Source organism: Heptranchias perlo, chromosome 30 (genome assembly GCF_035084215.1).
Source record: "Heptranchias perlo isolate sHepPer1 chromosome 30, sHepPer1.hap1, whole genome shotgun sequence".
Lineage (NCBI taxonomy): Eukaryota > Metazoa > Chordata > Chondrichthyes > Hexanchiformes > Hexanchidae > Heptranchias > Heptranchias perlo.
Window position 1 is genome coordinate 32,727,078 of NC_090354.1, and position 23,284 is coordinate 32,750,361.

General features: G+C 49.9%; 1 protein-coding gene across 1 annotated transcript in view; it reads left to right on the plus strand.

Moving 5' to 3' along the window:
• LOC137300196 (parathyroid hormone/parathyroid hormone-related peptide receptor-like) overlaps positions 1-23,284 on the plus strand; it is a gene marked incomplete at its 5' end in the record, with an annotated part of 69,644 nt that overhangs the window by 38,870 nt on the left and 7,490 nt on the right. Inside the window, 5 exons of the mRNA XM_067969277.1 lie at positions 1,539-1,692; positions 3,714-3,774; positions 13,025-13,091; positions 14,009-14,103; positions 19,510-19,651. Coding sequence (XP_067825378.1) covers positions 1,539-1,692; positions 3,714-3,774; positions 13,025-13,091; positions 14,009-14,103; positions 19,510-19,651 — 519 coding nt within the window. The remainder of the gene's footprint in view (positions 1-1,538; positions 1,693-3,713; positions 3,775-13,024; positions 13,092-14,008; positions 14,104-19,509; positions 19,652-23,284) is intronic.

Here is a 23,284-nt window from a genome sequence, read left to right on the forward strand (position 1 = left end):
AAGTGACCATGAAGCTTTCAGATTGTCGTAAAAACCCAACTTGTTCATTAATGTCCTTTAGAGAAGGAAACCTGCCGTCCTTACCCGATCTGGGCCTATACGTGACTCCATTCCCAAACCAACTGCCCTCTGAAGTGGCCAATCAAGCCTTTCATTCATGGCCACTAGAGATGGGAAATAAATACCATCCTTGCCAGTGAGGCCCACACCCCGAGAATGAATAATGAATAAAAATGAGCCATTTTCAGTTTGTTCCAAACAAGGAGCTCCAGACTCCTGACTATTTGAGTTTCCGAATTCCTGCCCCTTGGAATGCCTGTCCTGTGTGATCTATGGAGCTCCCACATCGGATCAGTTCGACCCAGCGGTCTACGGGCGTGAAACGGGCGGCTGACTGCAGCTCGGACCCAAAGAGCTCGCCCGAGGATCACCTGAAATTGGTCCTCAGGCCTCGTTACCATGAAACCATGCAGGCACCAATCAGGCGTCTCGATGCAGCTCGCCGGTTGGGCCCAGAGCATGATGGGCTGGCTCAGACTGCGGTGGGGCCCTCAGATAGAGGGAGGGGGAGGGAGGCAAATGGGAGGTGGGTGACTGTGGGCTGGCAGAGCATGCCTGATCCTCCCGGCTCTGCATTCAGGTAAGAATATTTCAAAAACTTACCTTGTTGGTAACAGGCGGTCCCAAGTTCTGATTATTTTTGAGTGGGGCTGCTTCAGGCCAAAGCAATCTTGTAGTGGGGGCCTCAAACAGGCATTAGGCCCCTTATTTGCATATACAAAGTTACTAGCGCCTGTTTCAGGCTTGAGCACTAGATGATAATATTTTTGATCTTTCCCAGTGGCACATCTCCAATCGGAAATGTCCGCGCGCTTCCTGCCCGCCATATTGGGGGCTCAGTAGGCCGGCTAGTGCCCGATAAATGAGTGCTGTGCTGCTGAATTTATAGGCCAATGACACAAGCACACACAGACATACACAGACACACGCACACACACAGACACACACACATACACACATACACAGACACACACACATACACAGACACACACAGACACACAGACACACACACATACACACACACACAGACACACAGACATACACAGACACACGCACACACACAGACACACACACACATACACAGACACACACACATACACAGACACACGCACACACACAGACACACACACAGACACACAGACATACACAGACACACGCACACACACAGACACACACACATACACACATACACAGACACACAGACACACACAGACACACACAGACACACACACATACATAGACACACACAGACACACAGACACACACACATACACACACACACAGACACACAGACATACACAGACACACGCACACACACAGACACACACACATACACACATACACACATACACAGACACACACACATACACAGACACACACAGACACACAGACACACACACATACACATACACACACAGAGCACATCAGTATTGTACCCATTACCTTTTCAGTCTGGTAACTGCACTGTACATTTACAGGCTGGTTGTAAGGTGGCAGTGACGATTTTCCTATACTTTCTTGCCACTAATCACTACTGGATCCTGGTGGAGGGCCTTTACCTGCACAGTCTGATCTTCATGGCTTTCCTATCAGACAAGAACTATCTCTGGGCACTAACTCTGATCGGCTGGGGTAAGAATGCTCCAGATCCTATTCTGTGTACTCGTTGACTGGTTTTGTGTGCCTGTGTCTATACCTCTGATTGGTGTCTTCATCTCTCATCTACATAAATGATCAAACAGTTACAGTGTCTCAGACCATCACCCACTGGCACAGTCCACGGATGTGCTGCACCCCAAGTCATAGGATCCGGCTACTCCAATGGAATTCCTTGACCGGATCATTCCGGAGTGTGAGAGACTTCCCCAAAGAGAGATGAAGGGAAATCATGTATTGGAGGGAACGTCAACCATTGTGTTTGGTGGCTACCTCAAGAGTGACCTTGGTCAAGGCCTGATAAACACCTGGATGACCACCAAGCAGACTGGAGGGAAAGAAATGACCCGGATTAATGGGGCAGGAGATGGGGGGAGGGGAATAAACAACATAGTGATCACTTCAGTATCTCAGGAGGATTTCCACAGGGTGATACTGAAACCCATTAGTCTCCGTGTTACAAGCGGAGCTTTAACACATAGATTTGATGTGAAGGTAATGCACAGAGACGGGAAGGTAAGATCACAGAGACCTCGCTATTGTGGCTTAGATGAGCTTATGCTACTTGTGGTTATAGTTTTAGTGTTGGGCGAGAGTTAAGATATCAACAGATATCTACAGCTCCAGCCCAGTTCCAGTCCCATTGTCCATTCCCAGCTCCAACCCAGGAATTGCTCGATTAAAAAAAGACCACGGTCCATTTAGTTCGCCTTCTACCATCCTGGTAGTCTCATGACACAACGATAACGGAGCTGTTGACTAATCGTAGCAATCAATCTCTATTAATTAGTCTACAACAGACCCAGGCATGAGGCGAGGAAAACCCCAGTGGTGGAGAGCTTTGGGAACCACAGAGTAAGAGTTAAGGGCAGTTCTTCAGTGGTTGGAAGTAGGTAGCAGTGTCCCACAGGGTTCAGTTCCGGGGCCACTTCTGTTCACTGAACATCAACGATTTGGATCTAGGGCTAGAGGGAATAATGTTGAAATTTGCAGATATTACTAAAATAGCAGACCAATGGAAACTGCAAAGGGATAGTAATACGATCGAGGAATAGGCTTAAAAGAGACAGATGGAATTCAATATCAGTAAATGTGAGGTGATAACATTGACAGCAGTAATTATACTGTGAATGGGAGTGGGCTCGGTGCTGGGGAAGAGCAGAGGGATTTGGGGGAACAGGTTCAGAGGACACTACAGGCAGCAACCCAGGGTGAGAAGGCTGCGAAAAAAGCTAATGGAATTCTAGGTTTTATCACGAGGTTTAGATTATAAAACCCAAGCAGTAATGATGAGCTGATATAAATCATTAATAAAACCTCAGTTAGAGGACTGCCTGCAGTATTGGGCTCCACATTATAGGAAGGATATTGAGGCTTTAGAGAGGGTAGAACACTGGGACACTGCCTGGTTTGAGGAAATACAAATACAAGGAAAGACTTGAAAAAAATTGGATCTTTTTCATTAAATCAACGCAGATTACTGGGTGATATGATAGATGTTTAAAGTTCTAAAAGGACGGGACAGTGTAGATAGAGGCAGACTGTTTCCAGTAGTTGAGGGGTCAGGAAGGAGGGGCTGGAGATACAAGATTAAATGTGAGTGATTTAGAACAGAGAGCAGGAGAAACTTCTTCACACAGAGAGTTGTGAGGCGGTGGAATTCACTTCCGGAGTTAGTGGTTGAGGCAGAAACTAGGTCAATATTCAGGATGAGATTGGAGAGATGGACAAAGGAAAAGGGGATGAAGGGATCGGGGAAGAGGGGGGTGAATGTGATTCGAACTCTTTGCTCACACGGAGGGTAAACATCGATATGGACTGGTGTGGTTTCTGTGTTGTAACCTCTATGTATTTCTATATATTTCTAATTGCGTTGACTAGGTTCAGCGTGTATAAAGTGTGTGAATCAGTTAGCTGCTGTATTTGCTCGGTGAGAAAGGATGAAGCCTGTTTGGGTCTGAGATCTCAGGAGTGTCTGTTTCTGGATTTTTCTCTAGGAGTGCCAGCTGTGGTCGTGGCTGTATGGGGGAGCGCCAGAGCGTCACTGGCAGATACACAGTACGTACACCGTTGGTCACACCAGTACCTAAACATCTGAGGAACAGGAAAGCTTTGGAGGCTGGGTGGCTTTTGTCCAGCACAAAGCCGGATGGGGGGGTGAGGTATCCCACTCCAGAGACTGGAGCACATAATCCAGGCTGAAGCTCCAGTGCAGTACAGAGGGAGTGCCACACTGTCGGAGACATTAAACCGAGGCCCCGTCTACCCTCTCAGGTAGAAGTAAAAGATCCCATGGCACTATTCGAAGAAGAGCAGGGGAGTTCTCCCCGGTGTCCTGGTCAATATTTATCCCTCAACCAACATCACTAAAATCTGGTCATTATCTCATGACTGTGGGATCTTGCTGTTCACAAATTGGCTGTTGCGTTTCCGACATTACTTCAGTGACTACACTCCAAAAGTACTTCATTGGCTGTAAAGCACTTTGGGATGTCCTGAGGTGGTGAAAGGTGCTGTAAAAATGCAAGTTCTTTCTTTTTTTTATTGCTGTGAATTCAGAATAGCTGCTGGAACATGTGGAAGTGTGTTAAAAGAACGACAGCTGAGAAACTAATGTTCTCTGTCCAATTTTTTATTATTTTAAAACTAGATCAGAACCAGAGACGTGGGGGGATATTTTTCGGCTCCAACGCGCCCACTTCTGGGTTTTTTTTTATTCGTTCATGGGATGTGGGCATCGCTGGCGAGGCCGGCATTTATTGCCCATCCCTAATTACCCTTGAGAAGGTGGTGGTGAGCCGCCTTCTTGAACCGCTGCAGTCCGTGTGGTGACGGTTCTCCCACAGTGCTGTTAGGAAGGGAGTTCCAGGATTTTGACCCAGCGACGATGAAGGAACGGCGATATATTTCCAAGTCGGGATGGTGTGTGATTTGGAGGGAAACGTGCAGGTGGTGTTGTTCCCATGTACCTGCTGCTCTTGTCCTTCTAGGTGGTAGAGGTCGCGGGTTTGGGAGGTGCTGACAAAGAAGCCTTGGCGAGTTGCTGCAGTGCATCCTGTGGATGGTACACACTGCAGCCACTGTGCGCCGGTGGTGAAGGGAGTGAATGTTTAGGGTGGTGGATGGGGTGCCAATCAAGCGGGCTGCTTTGTCCTGGATGGTGTCGAGCTTCTTGAGTGTTGTTGGAGCTGCATTCATCCAAGCAAGTGGAGAGTATTCCATCGCACTCCTGACTTGTGCCTTGTAGATGGTGGAAAGACTTTGGGGAGTCAGGAGGTGAGTCACTCGCCGCAGAATACCCAGCCTCTGACCTGCTCTTGTAGCCACAGTATTTATATGGCTGGTCCAGTTAAGTTTCTGGTCAATGGTGACCCCCAGGATGTTTAAGGATGGGGGATTTGGCGATGGTAATGCCATTGAACGTCAAGGGGAGGTGGTTAGACTCTCTCTTGTTGGAGATGGTCATTGCCTGGCACTTATCTGGCGCGAATATTACTTGCCACTTATGAGCCCAAGCCTGGATGTTGTCCAGGTCTTGCTGCATGCGGGCTCGGACTGCTTCATTATTTGAGGGGTTGCGAATGGAACTGAACACTGTGCAATCATCAGCGAACATCCCCATTTCTGACCTTATGATGGAGGGAAGGTCATTGATGAAGCAGCTGAAGATGGTTGGGCCTAGGACACTGCCCTGAGGAACTCCTGCAGCAATGTCCTGGGGCTGAGATGATTGGCCTCCAACAACAACTACCATCTTCCTTTGTGCTAGGTATGACTCCAGCCACTGGAGAGTTTTCCCCCTGATTCCCATTGATTTCAGTTTTATTAGGGCTCCTTGGTGCCACATTCGGTCAAATGCTGCCTTGATGTCAAGGGCAGTCACTCTCACCTCACCTCTGGAATTCAGCTCTTTGGTCCATGTTTGGACCAAGGCTGTAATGAGGTCTGGAGCCGAGTGGTCCTGGCGGAACCCAAACTGAGCATCAGTAAGCAGGTTATTGGTGAGTAAGTGACGCTTGATAGCACTGTCGACAACACCTTCCATCACTTTGCTGATGATTGAGAGTAGACTGATGGGGCGGTAATTGGCCGGATTGGATTTGTCCTGCTTTTTGTGGACAGGACATACCTGGGCAATTTTCCACATTGTCGGGTAGATGCCAGTGTTGCAGCTGCACTGAAACAGCTTGGCTAGAGGCGCAGCTAATTCTGGAGCACAAGTCTTCAGCACTACAGCCGGGATGTTGTCGGGGCCCATAGCCTTTGCTGTCTCCAGTGCACTCAGCCGTTTCTTGATATCACGTAGAGTGAATCGAATTGTCTGAAGACTGGCTTCTGTGATGGTGGGGATATCGGGAGGAGGCCGAGATGGATCATCCAAACATTTTGGAGTCTATTATTATGGAGATAGTAGCAGAACATTTGGATAAACATAATTTAATAGGACAAAGTCAGCATGGCTTTACGAAGGGGAAGTCATGTCTGACAAATTTGCTTGAGTTCTTTGAGGACATAACGTACAGGGTGGATAAAGGGGAACCAGTGGACATAGTGTTTTTAGATTTCCAGAAGGCATTCGACAAGGAGCCACATAAAAGATTATTGCTCAAGATAAAGAATCACTGGATTGGGGGTAATATTCTGGCATGGGTGGAGGATTGGTTATCTAACAGGAAGCAGAGAGTTGGGATAAATGGTTCATTCTCGGACTGGCAACCAGTGGCCAGTGGTGTTCCGCAGGGGTCGGTGCTGGGTCCCCAACTCTTTACAATCTATATTAACGATTTGGAGGAGGGGACCGAGTGTAACGTATCAAAGTTTGCAGATGATACAAAGATGGGAGGGAAAGTGGAGAGTGAGGAGGACATAAAAAACCTACAGGGGGATTTAGACAGGCTGGGTGAGTGGGCGGAGATTTGGCAGATGCAATACAATATTGGAAAATGTGAGGTTATGCACTTTGGCAGGAAAAATCAGAGAGAAAGTTATTATCTTAATGGTGAGAAACTGGAAAGTACTGCAGTACAAAGGGATCTGGGGGTCCTAGTGCAAGAAAATTAGGATCAGATCAGCCATGATCTTATTGAATGGCGGAGCAGGCTCGAGGGGCCGATTGGCCTACTCCTGCTCCTATTTCTTATGTTCTTATGTTCTTATCCACTTGGCACTTCTGGCTGAAGATGGTTGCAAACGCTTCAGCCTTGTCTTTTGCACTCACGTGCTGGACTCCGCCATCGTTGAGGATGGGGGTGTTTACAGAGCCTGCTCCTCCCGTTAGTTGTTTAATTGTCCACCACCATTCACGACTGGATGTGGCAGGACTGCAGAGCTTTGATCTGATCCGTTGGTTGTGGAATCGCTTAGCTCTGTATAGCATGTTGCTTCCGCTGTTTAGCATGCATGTAGTCCTGAGTTGTAGCTTCACCAGGTTGGCACCTCATTTTTAGGTATGCCTGGTGCTGCTCCTGGCATGCTCTTCTACACTCCTCATTGAACCAGGGTTGATCCCCTGGCTTGTTGGTCATGGTAGAGTGAGGAATATGCCAGGCCATGAGGTTACAGATTGTGCTGGAATATAATTCTGCTGCTGCTGATGGCCCACAGCGCCTCATGGATGCCCAGTTTTGAGCTCCTATATCTGTTCTGAATCTATCCCATTTAGCACGGTGGTAGTGCCACACAGCACATTGGATGGTGTCCTCAGTGCTCATTTGCGACAGGTAGATTGGTGAGGACGAGGTCAAGTAAGTTTTTCGCTCGTGTTGGTTCGCTCACCACCTGCCGCAGGCCCAGTCTAGCAGCTATGTCCTTTAGGACTCGGCCAGGTCGGTCAGTAGTGGTGCTACCGAGCCACTCTTGGTGATGGACAATGAAGTCCCCCACCCAGAGTACATTTTGTGCCCTTGCTACCCTCAGTGCTTCCTCCAAGTGGTGTTCAACATGGAGGAGGACTGATTCATCAGCTGAGGGAGGACGGTAGGTGGTAATCAGCAGGAGGTTTCCTTGCCCATGTTTGACCTGATGCCATGAGATTTCATGGGGTCCAGAGTCAATGTTGAGGACTCCCAGGACCACTCCCTCCTGACTGTATATCACTGTACCGCCACCTCTGGTGGGTCTGTCCTGCTGGTGGGACAGGACATACCCAGGACATACCCAGGGTTGGTGATGGAAGATTTTGTGACGTTTGCTGAAAGTTATGATTCTGTGAGTATGGCTATGTCAGGCTGTTGCTTGACTAGTCTGTGGGACAGCTCTCCCAATTTTGGCACAAGTCCCCAGATGTTAGTGAGGAGGACTTTGCAGGGTCGACTGGGCTTGGTTTGCCTTTGTCGTGTCCGGTGCCTGGTGGTCCGATGCCGGGTGGTCCGTCCGCTTTTATTCTTATTGTGACTTTTTTAGCGAGATTTCACACTGAGTGTCTTGCTCGGCCATTTCAGAGGGCAGGTTTGTCTGCGTGTGGAGAGCAGACACCAGGAATTCCCACCTCCCCCCAACTTAAAGCCAGCGGGCCGATATTTACAAGGGCAATGTACCTCATTGAGCTACTTTAGGTACTTATTACTTTGTGATTTGGACAATTAAAATGAATTTAACTTTACCTGCTCGGGACTTCCGATTCATGTCAGGTGAAAGCAGACGGGAAGGGTCGGATCCATGAGGTGAGTGAGGGCTGTCTGTAGGCCCGGAGGAGCAGAAGTGCTTAATCCAGGCCCAACAAGCTCACCTGGCCGACAGGACCCCCACGATCGGCCGCTCCCCTCTCCACCACCTCTATCGTGGACCCCCACCTACCTCCGACTCTTTTCCCGACTTTCAACGATGTCCAATCTTCTTCCCGGCTCCCCCCCCCGACCCTGTTCTTCTTCCCGACCCTCAATCTTCCTCCCCGGCCCACCCGACCTGCCTCCCCAGCCCCTCAATCTTCCTCCCCGGACCCCGATATTCCTCCCCGACCCCTCAATCTTCTTCCCGGACCCCCGATCTTCTTCCCCTGCCCCCCGGATCTTCTTCCCCAGCCCCCAACCTTCCTTCCCGACCCTCCAATCTTCTTCCCGACCCCCCCAATCTTCTTCCCAATCTTCTTCCCGGACCGCCCCCCCCACCCCCCAACCGATGTTCCTCCCTGGCCCCCTGATCTTCTCCTGGCCCATGATCCCTCCCTCCCTCCGATCCTCGGGCCTTCCTGCCCGACAGCCAGCCAGCCTGTCAATCAGGCACGAAACCCAGAAGTGAAATTGATTGGCCTGATCGCGACCCACCCACTTACTGTCAGGTTTTCTCACCCGGACAGCTTCCCCCCGCTCCCTTCCTCGATCGAAGTTAAAATTTACATCATGGTCACTGCGGTAGGAACACGAATAGGCCAATCAACTCACTCATCCCACTCCTCACCCATCCCACTCCTCACCCATCCCACTCCTCACCCATCTCACTCCTCACCCATCTCACTCCTCACTCATCCCACTCCTCACCCATCCCACTCCTCACCCATCCCACTCCTCACCCATCCCACTCTTCATCATCTCACTCCTCGCCCATCTCACTCCTCACCCATCCCACTCCTCGCCCATCTCACTCCTCACCCATCCCACTCCTCACCCATCCCACTCCTCACCCATCCCACTCCTCACCCATCCCACTCCTCACCCATCCCACTCCTCACCCATCCCACGCCTCACCCATCTCACTCCTCATCATCTCACTCCTCATCATCTCACTCCTCATCATCTCACTCTTCATCATCCCACTCCTCACCCATCCCACTCCTCACCCATCCCACTCCTCACCCATCCCACTCTTCATCATCTCACTCCTCGCCCATCTCACTCCTCACCCATCCCACTCTTCATCATCTCACTCCTCGCCCATCTCACTCCTCACCCATCCCACTCCTCGCCCATCTCACTCCTCACCCATCCCACTCCTCACCCATCCCACTCCTCACCCATCCCACTCCTCACCCATCCCACTCCTCACCCATCCCACTCCTCACCCATCCCACTCCTCACCCATCCCACGCCTCACCCATCTCACTCCTCATCATCTCACTCTTCATCATCCCACTCCTCACCCATCCCACTCCTCACCCATCCCACTCCTCGCCCATCCCACTCCTCACCCATCTCACTCCTCATCATCTCACTCTTCATCATCCCACTCCTCGCCCATCCCACTCCTCACCCATCTCACTCCTCATCATCTCACTCCTCATCATCTCACTCTTCATCATCCCACTCCTCACCCATCCCACTCCTCACCCATCCCACTCCTCACCCATCCCACTCTTCATCATCTCACTCCTCGCCCATCTCACTCCTCACCCATCCCACTCCTCACCCATCCCACTCCTCACCCATCCCACTCCTCACCCATCCCACGCCTCACCCATCTCACTCCTCATCATCTCACTCTTCATCATCCCACTCCTCACCCATCCCACTCCTCACCCATCCCACTCCTCGCCCATCCCACTCCTCACCCATCTCACTCCTCATCATCTCACTCTTCATCATCCCACTCCTCGCCCATCCCACTCCTCACCCATCTCACTCCTCATCATCTCACTCCTCATCATCTCACTCTTCATCATCCCACTCCTCACCCATCCCACTCCTCACCCATCCCACTCCTCACCCATCCCACTCTTCATCATCTCACTCCTCGCCCATCTCACTCCTCACCCATCCCACTCCTCACCCATCCCACTCCTCACCCATCTCACTCCTCATCATCTCACTCCTCACCCATCTCACTCCTCATCATCCCACTCCTCACCCATCTCACTCCTCACCCATCTCACTCCTCATCATCTCACTCCTCACCCATCCCACTCTTCACCCATCCCACTCCTCACCCATCTCACTCCTCATCATCTCACTCCTCACCCATCTCACTCCTCATCATCTCACTCCTCACCCATCTCACTACTCACCCATCTCACTCCTCACCCATCTCACTCCTCACCCATCTCACTCCTCATCATCCCACTCCTCACCCATCCCACTCCTCACCCATCTCACTCCTCACCCATCTCACGCCTCACCCATCTCACTCCTCACCCATCTCACTCCTCACCCATCCCACTCTTCACCCATCCCACTCCTCACCCATCTCACTCCTCGCCCATCCCACTCCTCGCCCATCCCACTCCTCGCCCATCCCACTCCTCGCCCATCCCACTCCTCGCCCATCCCACTCCTCGCCCATCCCACTCCTCGCCCATCCCACTCCTCACCCATCTCCTCTTTCTGCATCTAATCCGAGCACTTCTCATCTTTTCCTTCCCCCTTCGCCCTTCACCCCCAGGAATACATCCAGCTCCCTGGGGACAGTTTGCTCGATAACCCATTGACTCTGGAATTCTGCTCTTCAGTGAATTCCCTTCCCGTTATCCCGTTCTGGTTTTGCTCAAAATACCTCTCGACAGCCGCCCTTCATTATTTAGAAAACTCGAATCAGGTCCCCGTTCCTTTCTCCTTTTTTTATTAGTTTTGTGCTCATCAACATTGAGTTCAGTAGTGCTGAGAAATGGAACTCGTAACATTTCAGGCACCCTGATATCAACATCCTGGGGATCACCATTGACCAGAAACTTAACTGGACCAGCCATATAAATACTGTGGCTACAAGAGCAGGTCAGAGGCTGAGTATTCTGCAGCAAGTGATTCACCTCCTGACTCCCCAAAGCCTTTCCACCATCTACAAGGCACAAGTCAGGAGTGTGATGGAATACTCTCCACTTGCCTGGATGAGTGCAGCTCCAACAACACTCAAGAAGCTCGACGCCATCCAGGACAAAGCAGCCCACTTGATTGGCACCCCATCCACCACCCTAAACATTCACTCCCTTCACCACCGGCGCACAGTGGCTGCAGTGTGTACCATCCACAGGATGCACTGAAGCAACTCGCCAAGGCTTCTTCGACAGCACCTCCCAAACCCGCGACCTCTACCACCTAGAAGGACAAGGGCAGCAGGTACATGGGAACACCACCATGTTGGCCTCGCCAGCGACGCCCACATCCCGTGAACGAATAAAAAAAACCCTGTGTCAGTCAGAGATGGGAACAGCAGTGAGTTGGACACTGACCTGTATCATTCCCTTAGCACACTCCTTAGTATTTTAAAGAAGAGCAGAGGCGTTCTCCCCAGTGTTCTGGTCAATATTGATCCCTCAACTAACATCATTAAAACAGATAATCTGGTCATTATCACATTGCTGTTTGTGGGATCTTGCTGTGTGCAAAATGGCTGCTGTGTTTCCCTACATTACAACAGTGACTACACTTCATTTCATTGGCTGTAAAGCACTTTGGGACATCCTGAGGTTGTGAAAGGCCCGATAGAAATACAAGTCTCTTTTTTTCTTTTCCCACATTCAATCTCCTGCACGTTGAGATAGGAGGTTGTTCAGAGCCATAGACGATGTATTCAGTTACACACTGGGCGCCTCATTACTATGTTTTGCAATTCAGCGGGCTCATTTAGTGTGAGCTGCGGTGAGTTTCAGAAACCTGGTACAAAATGGCAAGTGAACACCATGAGTTGACATGTTGGCAGTCAGCATTCCCAACTGACTCCTGCTGGGATAGGGATCCACTGGTGCTGACTCCTGCTGGGATAGAGGTTCATTGGTGCTGACTGCTGCTGGGATAGGGATCCACTGGTGCTGACTGCTGCTGGGAAAGGGATCCACTGGTGCTGACTCCTGCTGGGATAGGGATCCACTGGTGCTGACTGCTGCTGGGATAGAGGTCCACTGGTGCTGACTGCTGCTGGGATAGGGATCCACTGGTGCTGACTGCTGCTGGGAAAGGGATCCATTGGTGCTGACTGCTGCTGGGAAAGGGATCCACTGGTGCTGACTGCTGCTGGGAAAGGGATCCACTGGTGCTGACTCCTGCTGGGAAAGGGATCCACTGATGCTGATTCCTGCTGGGATAGGGATCCACTGGTGCTGACTCGTGCAGGGATAGGGATTCACTCCTGCAGATGTGCCAGATTCCAGGAGGCACAGTGATACTGGAGTAATAATGGGCTTTCTATCTCACATCAGCTTAACCCAGCGACGGGAGAATTCCCTTTAGGATTCGACGTTAGGCCCTTATTGCTTTATCCGATCATTCAAAATCACCAGGGAGATAGTGAGATTGACAAATCATGAACTGGGTTCAGCCAGATCAGAGTTACAGGCAGCCCTGGAACGAGAAGCTGAGTCTGGTTTGAGAGCTCGCACTGGCCGCTGAGCTGGCTCATAACAGTCTGTGCCTAAATCAAAAAATTCTCTCTGCTTCCTCTCTCTCAGGTGTTGGGACCTAAGTGCTGGCAATTTGAAGTGGATTTACCAGGTCCCTATTCTGGCCGCCATTGTGGTAAGTGAGAGGCTACATTCTGAGCATGGGGCGCTGTCCATGAGGCGGGGAGCACTGGTCAGCTGGTGTCCATCCCAATGGATCATCTGGTGTTAATGGACCAAACCTGCCCCTCAATCACATTAAATATTGCAGAGAAAAACACAACAAAGACCTTTTTCTGTTTTGAAAGTTTACGTAAACATTAAGCCCCTGTTTTTGTCAGGGTTTTATCACATCTCTCCCCTCCTATCCCGAAGATGCTGATTCCTGCTGGGACGGAGGTCCACAGGTGCTGACTCCTACTGGGACTGGGGTCCCAGGTGCTGATTCCTGCTGGGACAGGGGTCACAGGTGCTGACTCCTGCTGGGACAGGGGTCACAGGTGCTGACTCCTGCTGGGACAGGGGTCCCAGGTGCTGATTCCTGCTGAGACAGGGGTCACAGGTGCTGACTCCTGCTGGGACAGGGGTCCCAGGTGCTGATTCCTGCTGGGACAGGGGTCACAGGTGCTGATTCCTGCTGGGACAGGGGTCCACATGTGCTGACTCCTGCTGGGACAGAGGTCACAGGTGCTGACTCCTACTGGGACTGGGGTCGCAGGTGCTGATTCCTGCTGGGACAGGGGTCCACAGGTGCTGATTCCTGCTGGGACAGGGGTCGCAGGTGCTGATTCCTGCTGGGACAGGGGTCACAGGTGCTGACTCCTGCTGGGATGGAGGTCCACAGGTGCTGATTCCTGCTGGGACGGGGGTCACAGGTGCTGACTCTTGCTGGGACAGGGATTCACTGGAGCTGCGACATGGGCCAACATTTTAAAGAAACTGAATCACACCAGCCCATCAATCAGAGAAAAGTTTCTGAAACATCTACATCCAGGGGCAGGAAATGAAACTCATGGATGTTGAGTAGAGTGAGCGATTTCATTCTTTTTTCAGGTGAACTTCTTCCTCTTCATAAATATCGTCCGGGTTCTGGCATCGAAACTGTGGGAGACGAACGCAGGAAAACTGGACCCACGGCAGCAATACCGGTGAAACCATCAACTGAGATCATGGACTGTCCATCAACTGAGATCATGGACTGACCGTCGACTGAGATCATGGACTGACCGTCGACTGAGATCATGGACTGATCATCAACTAAGATCATGGACTGACCATTGACTGAGATCATGGACTGACCATCGACTGAGATCATGGACTGACCGTCGACTGAGATCATGGACTGACCATCGACTGAGATCATGCACTGACCATCAACTGAGATCATGGACTGATCATCAACTAAGATCATGCACTGACCATCAACTGAGATTATGGACTGATCATCAACTGAGATCATGGACTGATCATTGACTGACCATGGACTGACCATCGACTGAGATCATGCACTGACCATCAACTGAGATCATGAACTGATCATCGACTGACCATGGACTGTCCATCAACTGAGATCATGGACTGACCATCAACTGAGATCATGGACTGATCATCAACTGAGATCATGGACTGATCATCGACTGACCATGGACTGACCATCGACTGAGATCATGCACTGACCATCAACTGAGATCATGAACTGATCATCGACTGACCATGGACTGTCCATCAACTGAGATCATGGACTGACCATCAACTGAGATCATGGACTGACCATCGACTGAGATCATGGACTGACCATCGACTGAGATCATGCACTGACCATCAACTGAGATCATGGACTGATCATCGACTGACCATGGACTGACCATCGACTGAGATCATGGACTGACTGTCGACTGAGATCATGGACTGACCATCGACTGAGATCATGCACTGACCATCGACTGAGATCATGGACTGATCATCAACTAAGATCATACACTGACCATCAACTGAGATCATGGACTGATCATCGACTGACCATGGATTGACCATCGACTGAGATCATGAACTGATTATCGACTGACCATGGACTGACCATCAACTGAGATCATGGACTGACCGTCGACTGAGATCATGGACTGACCATCGACTGAGATCATGCACTGACCATCAACTGAGATCATGGACTGATCATCAATTGAGATCATGGACTGACCATCAACTGAGATCATGGACTGACCATTGACTGAGATCATGCACTGACCATCAACTGAGACCATGGACTGATCATCAACTGAGATCATGGACTGATCATCGACTGACCATGGACTGACCATCGACTGAGATCATGCACTGACCATCAACTGAGATCATGAACTGATCATCAACTGACCATGGACTGACCATCAACTGAGATCATGGACTGACCGTCGACTGAGATCATGGACTGACCGTCGACAGAGATCATGGACTGATCATCGACTGAGATCATGGACTGACCATCGACTGAGATCATGGACTGATCATCGACTGATCATGGATTGACCATTGACTGAGATCATGGACTGACCATCAACTGAGATCATGGACTGACCATCGACTGAGATCATGCACTGACCATCAACTGAGATCATGAACTGATCATCGACTGACCATGGACTGACCATCAACTGAGATCATGGACTGACCGTCGACTGAGATCATGCACTGACCATCGACTGAGATCATGCACTGACCATCGACTGAGATCATGGACTGACCATCGACTGAGATCATGCACTGACCATCAACTGAGATCATGGACTGATCATCAACTGACCATGGACTGTCCATCAACTGAGATCATGGACTGACCATCGACTGAGATCATGGACTGACTGTCGACTGCGATCATGGACTGACCATCGACTGAGATCATGGACTGATCATCAACTAAGATCACGCACTGACCATCAACTGAGATCATGGACTGATCATCGACTGACCATGGATTGACCATCGACTGAGATCATGAACTGATTATCGACTGACCATGGACTGACCATCAACTGAGATCATGGACTGACCGTTGACTGAGATCATGGACCGACCGTCGACTGAGATCATGGACTGACCATCGACTGAGATCATGCACTGACCATCAACTGAGATCATGGACTGATCATCAATTGAGATCATGGACTGATCATCGACTGAGATCATGGGCTGATCATCGACTGATCATGGACTGAGCATCAACTGAGATCATGGACTGACCATCGACTGAGATCATGGACTGATCATCGACTGATCATGGATTGACCATCGACTGAGATCATGGACTGACCATCAACTGAGATCGTGGACTGACCATCGACTGAGATCATGCACTGACCATCAACTGAGATCATGAACTGATCATCGACTGACCATGGACTGACCATCAACTGAGATCATGGACTGACCGTCGACTGAGATCATGGACTGACTGTCGACTGAGATCATGGACTGACCGTCGACTGAGATCATGCACTGACCATCGACTGAGACCATGGACTGATCATCAATTGAGATCATGGACTGATCATCGACTGACCATCGACTGAGATCATGCACTGGCCATCAACTGAGATCATGAACTGATCATCAACTGACCATGGACTGACCATCAACTGTGATCATGGACTGACCGTCGACTGAGATCATGCACTGACCATCAACTGAGATCATGGATTGACCATCGACCAAGATCATGGACTGACCATCGACTGACCATGGACTGACCATCGATTGAGATCATGGACTGACCGTCGACTGAGATCATGGACTGACCGTCGACTGAGATCATGGACTGACCATCGACTGAGATCATGCACTGACTATCAACTGAGATCATGGACTGATCATCAATTGAGATCATGGACTGATCATCGACTGACCATGGACTGACCTTCGACTGAGATCATGCACTGGCCATCAACTGAGATCATGAACTGATCATCGACTGACCATGGACTGACCATCAACTGTGATCATGGACTGACCGTCGACTGAAATCATGGACTGACCGTCGACTGAGATCATGCACTGACCATCGACTGAGATCATGGACTGATCATCGACTGACCATGGACTGACCATCGACTGAGATCATGCACTGACCATCAACTGAGATCATGAACTGATGATCGACTGACCATGGACTGACCGTCGACTGAGATCGTGGACTGACCGTCGACTGAGATCATGCACTGACTATCAACTGAGATCATGCACGGACCATCAACTGAGATCATGCACTGACCATCAACTGAGATCATGGACTGCCATCGACTGACCATCGACTGTGACCTCTGACTTTGACCTCAGGATGAGGTTGCGGAGAAGATTCAGGCTACTGACAGGATCTATTAAAATGATGTATTACAGAGGTTGAATGGAGTGACACCATTTGAAAATCAAGATTTTGAAATCGAATCACCAAAGTCAGGACCCCGATGATAGGATGGGGTCACAGGTCGTCCAATAATAGGATGGTGTCAGAGGTTGTCCAATGATAGGATGGGGTCACAGGTCGTCCAATGATAGGATGGTGTCAGAGGTTGTCCAATGATAGGATAGGATCACAGATCGTCCAATGAAAGGATGGGGGCTAAATCTCCATGGTGGGGTAGTTTTCCACCTCAAGTTAACATTGGGGCTAATGTGTTACTGCAGCACTGACCCTGAAATATACACACATTCACACACCCATAACCACCACACAGACCACATACACTGATATATATACCCCACCCCGCACACCCATATACACACACATACCCTCCCCCACACACTGATACCCTCCCCCACACACATACCCTCCCCCACACACCCATATACACACACATACCCTCCCCCACACACTGATACCCTCCCCCACACACATACCCTCCCCCACACACCCATATACACACACATACCCTCCCCCACACACCAATACCCTCCCCCACACACATACCCTCCCCCACACACCCATATACACACACATACCCTCCCCCACACACCGATATACACACACATACCCTCCCCCACACACCCATATACACACACATACCCTCCCCCACACACCCATATACACACACATACCCTCCCCCACACACCCATATACACACACATACCCTCCCCCACACACCCATATACACACACATACCCTCCCCCACACACCCATATACACACACATACCCTCCTCCACACACCAATACCCTCCCCCACACACATACCCACCCCCACACACCCATATACACACACATACCCTCCCCACACACCAATACCCTCCCCCACACACATACCCTCCCCCACACACCCATATACACACACATACCCTCCCCCACACACTGATACCCTCCCCCACACACATACCCTCCCCCACACACCCATATACACACACATACCCTCCCCCACACACCCATATACACACACATACCCTCCCCCACACACATACCCTCCCCCACACACATACCCACCCCCACACACCCATATACACACACATACTCAACCCCACACACCCATATACACACACATACCCTCCCCCACACACCGATACACACAGCCACATGCACACCTATACACATTCACACACACACACACACAATAAAACACCTAATCATCCGTACACACTGATACACACCAACTGGTTGGGGTGTTATAAGTGATTGGTTGGGATGTTGCTCTGTGATTGATTGGGATGCAGATGTGAACGATCTCAGACAGAAGGAAAGACAATTGGAGGGTGAGGGATTGCAATCTCCCAAACTCCCCAACGGCACTTGGAGTCACTGTGCACAGTTCTAGTCTCCGTATTATAGAAAGGATACAGAGGTATTGGAGAAGGTGCAAAAAAGATTCACAAGGATAATATCAGAACTGAGAGATTATACCTATCAGGAAAGGCTGAACAGGCTGGGGCTTTTTTCACTAGAAAAGAGGCGGCTGAGGGGTGACCTGATAGAGGTCTTTATGATAATGAAGGGGTTTGATAGGGTAGATGTAGAGAAAATGTTTCCACTTGTGGGGAAAAGCAAAACTAGAGGACATAAATATAAAATAGTCACTAATAAATCCAATAGGGAATTCAGGAGAAACTTCTTTACCCAGAGAGTGGTGAGAATGTGAAACTTGCTAACACAAGGAGTAGTTGAGGTGAACAGCATGGATGCATTTAAGGGGAAGCTGGATAAACACATGAGGGAGAAAGGAATAGAAGAGTATCCTGATAGGGTTAGATAAAGCGTCGAACATAAACACCGGTCTAGACCAGTTGGGCAGAATGGCCTTTGTATGTGCTATAGACTCGATGATGTAGCTGGCCTGGGGCAGCATAGGTAGAGGCCAGAAGCAGATCACTGGCCCGATCTTCCTGAGCGTTGAGAGACACCGAGCGAGAGCTGTAGCTTTCATCGTCACTTTTAACATCTCCACTTATTCTGCCTGCACCGACTGAACGAGTGGAGCTACTGAAGGTGACAATGAAAGCTGCAGCGCCGCTCGCTGTGTGACTCACTCTGCCAGTCTATTGCTCACTCTGCCATTCAGTCTGGTTTTTTTTATTTCAGAAAGCTGCTGAAGTCTACCCTTGTACTCATGCCTCTCTTCGGGGTCCATTATGTGGTTTTTATGGCAATGCCGTACACAGATGTGTCAGGGACTCTTTGGCAGATCCAAATGCATTATGATATGCTCTTCAATTCCTCACAGGTAGGGAACTGAGCCGTGGGAACTGGGATCTGGGCTTTGAGTTCTGGGCTTTGAGTTCTGGGCTTTGAGTTCTGGGCTCTGGACTCTGGGCTGTGGACTCTGGGCTCTGAACTCTGGGCTGTGGACTTTGGGTTCTGGACTGTGGACTGTGGGTTCGGGACTTGGGACTCTGGACTCTGGACTCAGGACTCATTTCTGGACTCTGGGCTCTAGATTCTGGGCTGTGGGCTCTGGACTGTGGGCTCTGGACTCTGGGCTCTGGACTCTGGGCTCTGGACTCTGGACTCTGGACTCTGGGCTCTGGGCTCTGGGCTCGGGGCTCGGGGCTCGGAGCTCTGGACTCTGGGCTCAGGGCTCTGGACTCAATGCAGCTTAATAACTATGTAATGACTATTATAGAGACCTGGCTACAATCTAGAATCATGGAATGGTTACAGCACAGAAGGAGGCCATTCGGTCTATCGAGCCTGAGCCGGCTCTTTGTAAGAGCAATCCAGTTAGTCCCACTCCCCTGCTCTTTCCCTGTAGCCCTGCAAATTTTTTCCTTTCAAGTATTTAACCAATTCCCTTTTGAAGGCCACGATTGAATCTGCTCCCACACCCTCTCAAGCAGCGCATTCCAGATCATAACTACTCGCTGCGTAAAAAAGTTTTTCCTCATGTCGCCTTTGGTTCTTTTGCCAATCACCTTAAATCTGTGTCCTCTGGTTCTTGACCCTTCTGCCAATGGGAACAGTTTCTCTTTATTTACTTTATCTAAACCCTTCATGATTTTGAACACTTCGATCAAATCTCCTCTTCAGCTTCTCTACTTTAAGGAGGAGAACAATCTCAGCTTCTCCAGTCTATCCACATATGAAGTCCCTCATCCCTGGAATCATTCTAGTAAATCTTTTCTGCATCCTCTCTAAAGCCTTCACATCCTTCCTAAAGTGCGGTGCCCAGAACTGGACACAATACTCCAGCTGTGGTCGAACCAGTATTTTATAAAGGTTCATCATAACTTTCTTGCTTTTGTATTCTATGCCTCTATTTATAAAGCCCAGGATCCCGTATGCTTTTTTAACCACTTTCTCAACCTGTCCTGCCACCTTCAAAGATTTGGGCATATATACCCCCAGGTCTCTCTGTTCTTGCACCCCCTTTAGAATTATACCATTTAGTTTATATTGCCTCTCCTCATTCTTCCTGCCAAAATGTATCACTTTGCACTTTTCTGCATTAAATTTCATCTGCCACGTGTCCGCCCATTCCACCAGCCTGTCTATGTCCTCTTGAAGTCTATCACTATCCTCCTCACTGTTCACTACACTTTCAAGTTTTGTGTCATCTGCAAATTTGTGTAATTGTGCCCTGTACACCCAAGTCCAAGAAAAACAGTGGTCCTAGTACTGACCCCTGGGGAACACCACTGTATACCTCCATCCAGTCCGAGAAACAACCGTTCACCACTACTCTCTGTTTCCTGTCACTTCGCCAATTTCATATCCATGCTGCCACTGCCCCTTTTATTCCACAGGCTTCAATTTTGCTGATAAGCCTATTATGCGGCACTTTATCAAACGCCTTTTGGAAGTCCATATACACATCAACCACACTGCCCTCATCGACCCTCTGTGTTACCTCATCAGAAAACTCTAAGTTGGTTAAACACGATTCGCCTTTAACAAATCTGTGCTGGCTTTCCTGGGCATGACTGGGAGCTAAATATTCCAGGCTTTAGGATCTTTAGAAAGGACAGGAAAATTGAGAAATAAGGAGAGTAGCAATATTGATAAAAGACACAATTACAGCAGTAGAAAGAGGGGATTTCAGTGAGGGCGATGGGGCAGTCGAAACACACTGGGGTAGATGTTAAACAACAGCAAAGGATGCAAGATTGTGGGAGGAGTTGTCTACAGACCTCCTGACAGTAGTGATATAGTGTGGGGGATGTATAAATACGGAGATCCTTCAGCCCCAATTGCGACCCCAATCTCTCAGGCTTCCCCCGCCCTCCTGCCCTGGCCCCCCCGATTGAAGCCCAGAGCCTTCCCCCCCCCCTTACTGACTGTCCCACGGGTCCCCGGCCGCGACCTCCTACCACTAATTTCTGCTCCTGCTCGCCTGCCAGGTAAACAATTTGGTCGGCGGTCGGGTGGGAGTCTGCATTGGTTTATTTAAATGAGGCCCTGCCGTCAAGATCGACTGGGCCTCCATGTCCCCGGTCCTGCCCACACCCTCCCCGTTAATATCCAGGCACCAATGTGGTTATAATGGGAGATTTTAATCTTCATAGACTGGGAGAATTCGAATAGCCCAGGAAGTAAAGGCAATAAAGTTGTAAAAATGAGAGGGCATGGAACTGGAGGTAACCTTGTGACATGGGTCAGTAATTGGTTGGGAGGTCGGAGACAGGGAGTAGGGAGAAAGGGTTAGTTCTCTGATTGGTGAAACGTGACAAGTGATGTTCCCCAGCGATCTGTTCTGGGGCCTCAGCTTTTCACCGTATTTATTAATGACTTGGATGTAGGAATAGAGAGCAGTATATCCAAGTTTGCAGATGACTCTAAGTTAGGAGACTCAGTAAGTTTTGCAGATGGAAGCAGGATATAGACAGACTATGGGGGTGATTTTAGGGGACAATTGCGGGTGCGTTAGAGGTGGGTGGTCTCCAAAAATCGCGGAAATCCCGTTCGGGTTCGGAAGGCGGCTCCAACCCGCCGACTTCCGAGTTTCCCAGGGACCCACCTGTGTGCGTGTGGGCGATCCGAAAATGGAAGTCCCGCCAGCAATTATAGCCAGTGGGATGAGAGTTAAAGAGCCAAATGTACCTCATTGAGGCACTAAGGCACTTTACCTGGGACTGATGAAGGGATTAGAACCATTTTTAACTTACCTGGGCGGCTTGCCCACTGCTTCTGAATCACATCTGGTGAAAGCAGGGCTGGATCAGGGAGAAAGAAACTAAATAAATTAAATAAAAACCATAAAAGGAAGTGAAAACACTTAATGAACCTTCCTTTGCAACCTGCTCCGATGTCCGATGTCTCCTGCTCCAATGTCCCCCGCTTCACCCCACCAATATCCTCCTCTTCACCCCCCTCACCCGATGTCCCCCCGAACTTCCATTCTACACCCCCCATCCCCCCACCGCCCCCAGTCTTCCGTTCCAGCGCCGGATGACGTCTCTCTCTCTCTCTCTCTCACCCCCCCCCTCACGTTGCAGCTCCTGATGGCAGCCTGTCAATCAGGCTGGCTGCCGGGCGCGAAACCCGGAGAGGACATTAATCATCATCAAATACGATGCGATCGCGTCGGAAATGGTAAGTTTGGTTCATCTGGGTTTGCCACGTGCACCTTTACCCCCCCCGCTGCCAACCCATCACCATGGTAAAATTGAGCCCTATGAGTGGGCAAAACTGTGGTAGAAGAAGTCCATGTGGGGACATGTGAGGTCATCCACTTTGGGTCTGAGAAAGACAAATTGGAATATTTTCTTAACAGTGACAGAATAGGAGCTGTGGAAGAGCAAAGGGATTTGGGTGTCCACGTTCACAAATCACTGACAGCCAGTGCACAGATACAAAAAGTAATCAAAAAGGCTAAAGGAATGTTGGCCTTTATCTCAAGGGGGCTGGAATATAAAGGGGA